The sequence below is a fragment of the Musa acuminata genome, chromosome BXJ1-2, assembly GCF_036884655.1.
Source record: "Musa acuminata AAA Group cultivar baxijiao chromosome BXJ1-2, Cavendish_Baxijiao_AAA, whole genome shotgun sequence".
In the NCBI taxonomy this organism is placed as follows: domain Eukaryota; kingdom Viridiplantae; phylum Streptophyta; class Magnoliopsida; order Zingiberales; family Musaceae; genus Musa; species Musa acuminata.
In genome coordinates, this window is record NC_088328.1 from 33,254,296 (window position 1) to 33,264,728 (window position 10,433).

The window sequence follows — 10,433 nt, forward strand, 5'->3', positions numbered from 1 at the left end:
AAGACGACGGTTATTTTTGGGAAGAAAGGGAAATAATTATATATATATATATATATATATATATATATTTCCCTACCGGAGGAATTTGGGGGTACGAGCTTCCCCACGTCGACAAAGAGATTTTTTTTTTTCTTTGTTCTGTTTTCTCTTTTCTTTCCTGCTTTTGATCTTTGGAGCTTAAGATCTTTGTGCGGTAATTCCGTGGGAAGCGAACGAATTTAGGTAAAATGCACTTGGTTTTTGATCGAAATGTGGCATCTTTCGCGACCAAGATTCGTAGAATTTTTTCCCCTCTTCTTTAGTTTAATTTGATTCGAGGTGTTGCATCGTAAAGATTGATCGATGGATTGGACTGATCCGGAAATTTTTGCCTCTTTTTCTGCTGCTCTTTCTTCCGTCGATTGCTATTCGAAAGGGTTTCCATCCGACTTTGTTGGTCTCTCTAACCCGTTGTTTGGCCGATTTCTATTTCTGATGCACTGCCAGGGATTCCAGTGGAATCGAGCGGCTGGTTAATAATGCATGCGAAACCAAAACCTCGGTGACCGGTTACATGTTTTGGCGGAGCTTTGGTTCCGATGGTGGTGGGATGTCAAGGATGAGTTGCGCCACCTAGTTAGTCGGTGGCGAGATGGAGGCTACCGGGGTAGTAAGTAGAAGAGGATGATGGGAGAAATGAAGGTTCAAAATTCGAATTTGGTGAAGGCCTTCTCCATCACTACTGGGGTAGTAGCTTTCGACAGCCCATGGAGAGCTTGTAAGAATGCGCTTCGGGCGGCCAAGTCTCTAGCAATTCCACTTCTTACGGAGGAGGCTATTCCCCTTGTTCAAAATCGAATTCAGATGGCAGTCCTCGAAGAAGGCCAAGCTCAAGCCTTCCTTTCTTCCTTCCTTCACCATATTTTCCGGTCCTATGATCTCGAGCAATTCTCGTGCCATGGAATCACAGGAAATTGTTCTTGGCACTCGAGTTACTTCTCCACAAGGCCTTGGAACACGTATAGATTGTTCTTTGCTGGTCATTACAGATAGGTGTGTTGTTGTTCCATATTACAGGGGAATTTTTATAGAGATTCTTACGCTTCCTTGAAGAACACACTAGTAAATCTGCTTTCTTTCTTTAGGATTGATTTGAACCAGGCGGCACTAGTCTTACGAATCCCAGTAGCATTCTCGAGCAAGAATATGATGATGCTCTTGGAATAAATATGCAGAAAATCTTTCAGGAACATATGATGATGCAACGGGCGGGCAGCTACGCTTTCCTCGATGCCATGGTCGTGCAGTCATAAACCAAGGCGTCTCACATTCCAAATGTGTCAACAGAGTAGAGGATTACTTCAGTGGCACCAACTTCAGCGGTGACTCCACTACTAAAAGAGCTTTGGTATTGGAATGGCACTTTCGGTACAAGTCCACCAACTCACCGAGCACTACTAAATCCGACACTTGTCATAAGTTTGTCTTCCCAGATAACTATTTTTTATCGTTTGAAAGGGTTTGAGGAGGCGCACCATAGAAGTAAGTAGCCTCCAAATTTTGTGCGAAGAACAATCACTATAGTTTGGCTATTATCACTGACAGATTATACACTGACAGGGAATTATTCTTTTCTGATAAAAACAATACTCCATAATTCGTACATGATGTATGTATCCCGTGATGTCGCCGGAAAGAGATCGACCACCTATCCCGATTACCAAAAGCATGTGTTCCTCGATGTGACGTGATTTGGATGGATCTGATGAACAATATAACTCTTTTATGTGGAACACTAACTACGCTACTCTGCTGCTGTCCTAAGCTTTAGGAAGAATTTGCATGGTTGACCATACAAAAACATGAACTCAGGGCAAGTTTCACGTTTTCCTGACAATGTGTTTTTTTATGGATGTATGTACGTAAGTTTCCTGTCCAATTCTTCTTGCTTAACTGTTCATTATTTCTGCAGGAGTGACGCATCGAACAGCATGATGATCTCGACCGGGACATTCGTGTGACGCACGACATCTTTCAAGCAAAATACACGAGGCAATCGATGTAAAGACAATAAATTCAAATCAAGTTTTTTTCTGTATGCACATTGGTGCTGTCATGTCATGGACTGGTGCACAACAGGTGGCTGCAACCGCTCGGTGGAACATACCGGTATACATCGGTTTTCGTTACATGCGTCAGACCGTTACGTACCCTTTTTTTTTTAATGCGGCTCGATCTACGACATGATATCAGTGATACAATGTATGTAACATCCGTTACAGCAAACTTCCACGGGGACATACGTTGATGCGCGTCCGCGCCCTAATATGTACCCGTGGGACAGCCCTGAAGCCACAGCAGGCGCAGCACAACACGACACGAACAAACGGAGGTTACGGGATCAAGGAATACCGCCCTCCCTCCACCCATATCATTTCGAGATTCGCTGTTCGTCCCATCCTTCTTCCCATCTGGACTACCTCTCCATCTCGCCCTTTTTCCTCGCCGCTCCAGTTTCCTGCAGCAGTGTGCCCGTCCAGCATCTCGAGGTAGTAAGACCGGGGAGATGGCGCTGAAACTGTCGCTGCCGGGAGAGATCGGAGGTCTCTCCTTCTTGGAATCCTGCGGACGCACGTTTCCGCAGCTCAAAGGTGAGATCTTTTCTCCTTTTTTTATTTTTTATTTTTAGGATATCGGCCTTGAAAACGGGCTTCCGTTTTTGATGGAATTCTTATTTCTCCCTGGATGCACAACTTGCCGTAGTCGAATTTGATACCGTCATTCTGTTTACAGGGTAGTAATCGGTGCACTTGATGTTCTGATCTTCTAAATTTTCTGATTAATTCGGACTATGTGTTGGATTTCAAGTTTTTTACGTGATGTATTTGCGCAAATCTTTGTGTCTTGCAGCGACCGTTTTTACCTTACTTTATATCTTTAAAGGCACTTTCTGAAACCTTTTTAGCCTTAAAATAAACATCAATTCTGCAGATGAAGAATCCAGGAGAAAGATTTTGTCTTTGTGTTTATATTAATCGAAGTCAAAAGGGGTTTTTCTATAATAGTTCGAATGATTCGGGCGCAACTTTTTGGTTTTTTTGTTGTGTGGTCAAATGAGTTGGTTCCTCAAGTTTGGGAACATTTCCTTTCTCAGTGGGGTTTCCTTTGAGAAGGAAGGAGAAAGGAACAGTTCCGTCAAGGGGCAGAACGAGCTGCTCGATACTGCAGGCGCCTCCACCAGCCTGGCCAGGTCGGGCCGTTGCAGAACCGGGGCGCAAGTCTTGGGGTGGTCCAAAGCCTATTTCAATTGTTGGATCCACCGGGTCAATTGGAACTCAGGTAATGCGGTCGAAAGCAATAATAACATATATTTCTTCTATGCAGATATAAATCATGCCACTTCTCATGTTTCTCATGTGAATAATCATTTTTAAAAAGGCCAGACAACCTGCCTGAAACGTATTTACTTGAAGGCTGTCCTGCGATGCTCATTTCTCGCTCCGATATGATATTTTAAAACACCTAGTAGCCAATCCAATTTGTAGATGGCGTTAACACCTTGCCCAAAAGCTGCTACGGGTGATGCTAAGTCCACAAGATTGTGAAACATAGGATGGTTATCATTGAGACTCATCGATGCATCTAGCTCAAACGAGTGTGATTATTCTGAAGTATAAAACCTAATTTCTTTGACTATATATTTTCTCTCGTAATTATTGTTTACAGACGTTGGATATAGTTGCTGAACATCCAGACAAGTTTAAGGTTGTTGCCCTTGCAGCTGGCTCCAATGTGACACTTCTAGCTGATCAGGTGACACTTTCATATCCCTTGAAATTGCATGAGATGACAGCATATACAGATAATTATTATACAATTTATGCTTTAAGTGTTCTGGAGCATTCAAGAATTTAATCCTTCTTTTTTTCCTCTGAGCAGATCAAGACATTCAAACCTCAACTGGTCGCTATAAGAAACGAGTCACTGGTTAGTGAGCTTAAAGAAGCCTTGGCGGATGCTGAGCACAAACCTGAAATTATTCCTGGGGAGGAAGGCATTGTAGAGGTCAGTTGTGTTTTGCATATTTTTCAGCTAGATTTGGTCTCAATTTAACACTGTGTTGTGTTTGGATACGAGTACTTAGGTTGCTCGCCACCCAGATGTTGTTACAGTAGTTACTGGGATAGTAGGATGTGCTGGACTAAAGGTAAAGACATTAGGTCTCTGCTAATTTCTTTTATTACAAACTACCTTCCTTTGTATTAGCTTCTGCTTTTGGTCTTTACTTTTGCTCGTGAAAGGCAACTTAGCATAATATATTGAAAATGAATGCCAGACTGATCTCCTGGCGTTTAGGTAGCACTTCTCAGCAGCTAGTCCTTTTATAATAGCCCAGATGTTACTGGAAAGATCAACAGTTAATCCGGTATACTGTATGTCTTTGAAATTATTAGTCTCGTAAAGGTCACAGAAAACCATTGCATGGGTTGAAAGGCTTAAAAATCTAAGATTGGCTGCTGCTAGTTGTATATAGATGATGATTATGCGAAGAGAACAATGGAGAAAACCAGTGCCTTGCCTTCTTTGACACTGCTTCCATTTGGCCTTGAACGAGGTGGCAAGGTGATGGGCCTTCAGATTAGAGGTGACAAGAACTGAAATGAACATGCTTCTACCATTTATTAACAATGAAATGCTCTTATTGAGTGCTCATGTACAGAATGAGCTACCAAAACCATTCAACATATTAAACATGGTCAACATCATTTGTAATGCATTCAATTCAATAGGTTCAAGAATGTCCATATGTCAATTCTCAGGTTATTTGTAATGCCTGAAAACTAATCTTGAGTTTCAAAGGTGTTTTATATTTTCATCAAGAAACATAGAAGATGTTTATTCCTTTGAAGAATACCAATTTAAAAAAAATAAAATAAAATGCTTGAAAATTTGAAGAAATTCGAGTGATAGCATTATTATATTTTTGCATCATAATAAATGGGTTGGGCTTCTGAAGGATGCTAGCTTAACTGTGTCTTCTAAGGGGTACCTACGGTCCTAACAGAGACATGGACATGTGCAGATACAAAACATAGGCGCACGTGCATATATTTGTGCCTGTGTAGATATTTTTGTTCTCTGTATACGCAGTTTATCTACTAATCAGCTTTCTCTCTACTTTATTTAGTGGTTCTGCTATATTCTATATCAATGTTAACGTATGTGTTCTGCGCATGGATTGACTAATCCATTTTGTTTGTATACTCAGCCCACTGTTGCTGCCATTGAGGCTGGAAAAGACATAGCCCTCGCCAACAAAGAAACTCTGATCGCTGGAGGTCCTTTTGTGTTACCTCTTGCTCACAAGCACAAAGTGAAGATTCTTCCTGCTGATTCAGAACATTCTGCTGTGTTCCAGGTACTTGCCAGAGAACATCCAGTTCCAGCTGGTGACTGTGTCCTTTTTTTGGTTCCATATAGGCTAGATGAATTTCCCTGGTTCTATCTGTGTTTATAGTGGCACTTGTATGAAGTTGGTTATTGAATGGTGATGCTTACGGCACATTTTTGTCTGTAGTGTATTCAAGGATTGACGGATGGTGCACTTCGACGCGTAATTTTGACTGCATCTGGAGGGGCTTTCAGGTATAAGAACCACTAATACTAGATACCTTTTGTGGCTTCACTTTGATGTCAAGAGCACTAAGAATGACACTAGTTGGCTGTAACTCTCATCTGAATGGCCATTGTTCTGGACATGTGTTAGAGTTCATGGATGTTGCCATATGAGGACAGGCTGTGCTGTCAGTACTTCGTTATGTATTACACCAATTATACTGCTATAAAACAGTACCAACCCTTTTAAACGTCTTTTTTTTTCCCTTCCTTTTATTTTGGGTGGTGGGGTGGTGATGGGGATTGGGCTTGCATCCTTGGTTTAACATGTAAAACTATAAGCAAACATCTCTTTTTGGTGTTCATCATAGGGATTGGCCGGTCGAAAAATTGAAAGATGTGAAGGTTGCAGATGCTTTAAAACATCCAAACTGGAACATGGGGAAAAAGATTACTGTGGATTCTGCTACTCTCTTCAACAAGGTATTAAAAGCATTTTTATTAATCTTCATGGGCAGGACATTATTATTTTTATCTCTTAGTCTTCCGTAGCCTACTAGCAATTCCTTTGTTACACAGGGACTAGAAGTTATTGAAGCACATTATTTGTTTGGGGCTGAATATGACAATATAGACATTGTAATTCATCCGCAGTCTATAATACACTCGATGGTTGAGACACAGGTAATTTGTTATAACTTCGCCCTCTCTGTTGTTGTTGTGACCTATGCACAGAATAACTGCCCAAGTTTAGCATTTTCTTTTGTCTTCATTTTTAGATATTCTGACACCCAGTTCGGTCAACAGATATTCTTGAATTGGTTTCTATTTATCTTGCAGGATTCATCTGTACTGGCTCAGTTAGGTTGGCCTGATATGCGCCTACCAATTCTCTACACGTTGTCGTGGCCAGACAGAATTTCTTGCTCAGAGATCACATGGCCTCGACTTGATCTTTGCAAGTTTGTGACTTAACTCTTTTGACTCATTATGATTTTATGACCAGCATGGTTTTTATTTTGGATCTTATATTAACATTGCATCTTGGCATTCAAAATAGGACTTTATTAAAAATTACAACTTGTTTCAAGTATATTTTACGATAATACTATACAAATTCAATGACTATAGTTAAGAATGTTCTTTATGCATCATAACAGACTACGAATGTCCTGTTCGCACTCTCCTGTTATCTTGAAACAAGAGAATGATATCAAAGACAACCTGGCTTGTTAAGTCATCCTTATATCAAAGATGATGATGGTTATGTTGTTTAGGCTTACCAGTGAAGAAAAATGTCCAGTTGGCACGGTTTTGGAGGCGATTTACAATTTTCTGGTACCTATGAATTGATGGTTTCTCACTTTAGAGCAGTCTTCCAAACACTTTTTTTTTTTTCAAAGTTCTCTGGAATCAGCAAGTAAAAAATTTGTCTTAAGGAATACGAGGAAGACCTATATAATAATCAGATGTGTCACAAAAAAAAAAAAAGAACGTTGGTCGTCCTATGTTGAATTATAGGTTCATTCACTCATTCGAACTTTGAGTTTAGATTTATATTTCTATGTGAATTCAGATATGTTCTGGTGTATTCTGATTACCATGCGTGATAAACTCATTATGAAATTTATGGTGCAGGCTAGGTTCATTAACCTTCAAAACTCCTGATAACGTAAAATACCCATCCATGGATCTTGCCTATGCAGCAGGGCGAGCTGGAGGCACCATGACAGGTGTCCTTAGTGCAGCTAATGAGAAGGCTGTGGAGATGTTCATCGATGAGAAGTAAGTCCTTTTTCTTCCTCCACTCCCGTCACTCTTTAGTACCGTTCAGTTCATCATCAAAAAAATTCATCCATGCATGGCTATAAAATGTTGGTTTGTATTCAGTTCCTCCGTTGTTTGCTTAAGTGATGATGACCAATGTAATATCTCAAATACTCGTGAAGGAAGTCTTAAACTTGATAAATAAATAAATCAATATATGTATATATGGTTTCAGTTGGATACATTTGATGATAATTGTTTCTATTTTGCAGAATTAGCTATCTAGATATCTTCAAAGTAGTCGAACTTACATGCGATGCTCATAGAAATGATCTAATTGCCAACCCTTCACTCGAGGAGATCATACACTATGATTTGTGGGCTCGGAAATTTGCTGCCAATTTACAGCCAGCATCTGGCCTGAGTCCTGTTCCTGTGTGAGCCTCATGGTTCTTCGAATCGATTGTTGTCCGGGGTTGTGACCTTTGGGTACCGGGTAGTAGGTCCTATCAATTACATTTGTGGGTGTATATTTAATGGTCTTATTCCAATGTACTGAAGCACCCATCACGATGTGACGATAATGATCAGAAATATGCAATTATTTTTGTCGATCTATGTGGAATAAAGGAGTTTGGGTGGAAACTAGTGACAAACCAATGAACTTGGGATGGCAAGTGCATGTTTATTTGGTTTTCCTGCTCTCTTAGTAATGTCTGGAAATATATCTAGTTACAGCGAAGATTATCTCCAGAATTGACACGAGGAAGATGATACGGGACAAGGGCTGAACAAGATTTGCAGTATCAATGCAAAAGTCACTGTCCTGAGAGGCCACCGGTTGGTTGTTGAATTTGGCCACTCATTTTGCTTGACTTTTTGCAATGGCTTTGGATCACGTCAGGTTCTTATGGTTGGGTAGCCGACTCATGAATTGAGATGACAATGACATCATCATCTATCATCTATCATCTATGCTTTCTCGCACATTTGTATTTTGCTGTCAACCTGCAGTGGATGGAGACTAGAAATAAGCTATATGTAATGTATGCTTTGAGGAGTTTGATTCATCGGATTGGAAGGTTCCTCTTGAAAGGTGTTCAAGTTGGACAGATTTGTAACTAGCTGACAGCTTTGTTGTTCTCATCCGTAGGGGCAATGTTGAAGCCCCTCCAAGGCAAAGCAGATCTCAGATTGATTTATACTCATGAAACATGTTATGCTTCGATTTACGAGTGCAGTGTATCTCAAATGGTATCATTTATATTTCTTCTTCTGTTTGAAATATTTCTTTTAACATGCAAATTATTTTTTTCTCAATATTTCATGTATGATTTTTTTTTTTTTATCTTTAATGCTCCCAAGCAAGCATGTTGGTGGATCCAAATTGCCATTACGTGCTCCAGCAGGAACCAATTCTAGCACATCGATCATGAAGGAACATCATATTAGTACAGGGTAGAAGTTGCACCATTCGGCTGGTATTTTTGCCCGGGCAAGCCATGTATGTGCATGTCAGTGTTATCATGTAGACGTCAACGAAGACCTCATCCTTTCCCCTTGGGATCATTACGTGGTGGCTCATAGTCTCTTTAAGCTTTAAGATGAAGTACTAAGAGGACGGACGGTCCTACTAAACAAAGCTGATGATGCATCACCGCAAAAGGGTAAAAATACCAAACCGAACGTGTACAAGCCCACTTCGATAATAACAAAAATTAATTTGTCTAATTGTATTACAAAAACAAAAAACAAAGGATAACTGATGATAAAAAGAGGTTTATATTTCTACAAGGGGTGATGCGACCGGCGGAGCCCGTTCGCCGGTGCGAACAACCCCAAGAGCTCTTGCCGGTACGGTAAGAATGACCGCCGTGGTCCCCTCGCCGCCTTCTCGCTTGCTCCCTTGCCATAGTACAGCCGGTGGGCGGTGGCCACATCCGTCGCCGCCACCCGCCCGTCATTCTTCGCCCCCTTCCCTCCCCCCGCTGACCTCGCCGCTTTAAGACTCGGGCTCGGGATCTTTTTTGTCGCCGGCGACGGTGGCGCCGCCTCGAGGAAGACGAACTTCTCCTTCCCGTCGCTGTGGCTTCGGCCAACCATCATATCCCTGAGCCGCCACCGCAGTGACGACCCGGTGGACGCGCTCTTCTTGCACGGGTCGGGCTTCGGCGCGCGGCACTCCTCCGTCGTCGGCGGCTCCGCCGACGAGAATAACTCTGTCCCCCTCTCCTCCATCAGGAGCTGCCTAAGCGGGATCTGGACGGCCATTCCCTCCACGGCCGCCGGCTCGTCCGCAGCGGACAGGGGAAGGAGGAGGTCGCGGTTGAAGAGCGGGTAGGCGGGAATGATCCTGCCGCCGGAAAAGATCTCGTCTGCGGCGACGGAGGTTTCGGTATCGGGGTTTCTCACTACGAACGTAAACTCGAATTCCTCGCTGGAGTCGTCGTCGTCGTCTTCGTCTTCTTCATGCTTGTCCGAAGCCTCTGGCGGTCCGATCTGGTGTGCGGAAGCATCGTGAAGGATGGCAGAGCCAGAGCCATCGTGCGCCAGCTCCTCCTCCTCCGCGGAGGTGGAGGCCCCGAGGGATGGCTTCTCGGGGAGTGCCGTCGTCATCTCTCTTCTTCCGCTGCGTCGTAGAAGACGGGAGAAGGTCCCGCGTTTATAAGGAGCCAAGTGTTGGATGTCTCCGTTAGTGATCGTTGACCGTCCAAAGTGATGGGCTCCGCCTACGGGTAGTGTGATAGACGACGTAGCTCGAATCTGGACGGTTCATTTAAGCTGATGGAAGGTTTAAATACATGGAACTGGGGGGAGGATTCTTGTTGGGCAAGCCACCGGTGAGGAATTCCAACGGAAGGCGACCGACCGATAACTGCCGCTCGGCTCGTTGCTTTACTTGGAGGGGAAGCAGTGCGTGCTTACCTGCCCGCACGTGCGACGGCTTCCACAAGGTCAAACCTATATATATATATATATATATATATATTCGAAAATTTATCATATTGGGTAGAATTAGGATGGATCGTCGATCTGATTCAATCTGTTTATGACGAGAAGATCTCATCAAC

At 42.5% G+C, this 10,433-nt stretch overlaps 2 protein-coding genes across 2 annotated transcripts; one reads left to right on the forward strand and one right to left on the reverse strand.

Annotated features, from left to right (window-relative positions):
- The first annotated feature begins 2,336 nt into the window (after window positions 1–2,336).
- On the forward strand, window positions 2,337–7,980 carry LOC135611178 (1-deoxy-D-xylulose 5-phosphate reductoisomerase, chloroplastic-like). The gene is made up of 12 exons (XM_065106635.1): window positions 2,337–2,630; window positions 3,134–3,318; window positions 3,706–3,792; window positions 3,919–4,044; window positions 4,124–4,186; window positions 5,249–5,398; window positions 5,558–5,625; window positions 5,967–6,078; window positions 6,175–6,279; window positions 6,436–6,557; window positions 7,234–7,380; window positions 7,635–7,980. Exons 1-12 carry the CDS (start codon window positions 2,546–2,548, stop codon window positions 7,801–7,803), a joined length of 1,419 nt encoding a protein of 472 aa, XP_064962707.1. The 5' UTR covers window positions 2,337–2,545; the 3' UTR covers window positions 7,804–7,980.
- A 1,170-nt stretch (window positions 7,981–9,150) lies between these two features.
- Window positions 9,151–9,978, reverse strand: LOC135612181 (uncharacterized). Its single transcript, XM_065108079.1, has one exon. It carries the CDS (start codon window positions 9,976–9,978, stop codon window positions 9,151–9,153), a length of 828 nt encoding a protein of 275 aa, XP_064964151.1.
- Window positions 9,979–10,433: the final 455 nt, after the last annotated feature.

Excerpts from the sequence above, each read along its gene's own strand:
- LOC135611178 (XM_065106635.1), top strand. The coding sequence starts at position 2,546 with ATGGCGCTGAAACTGTCGCTGCCGGGAGAGATCGGAGGTCTCTCCTTC. Across the intron at positions 4,045-4,123 it reads GGGAGGAAGGCATTGTAGAG|GTTGCTCGCCACCCAGATGT; the intron begins GTCAGTTGTGTT and ends ACGAGTACTTAG. Across the intron at positions 6,558-7,233 it reads CCTCGACTTGATCTTTGCAA|GCTAGGTTCATTAACCTTCA; the intron begins GTTTGTGACTTA and ends TTTATGGTGCAG.
- LOC135612181 (XM_065108079.1), bottom strand. The coding sequence starts at position 9,978 with ATGACGACGGCACTCCCCGAGAAGCCATCCCTCGGGGCCTCCACCTCC.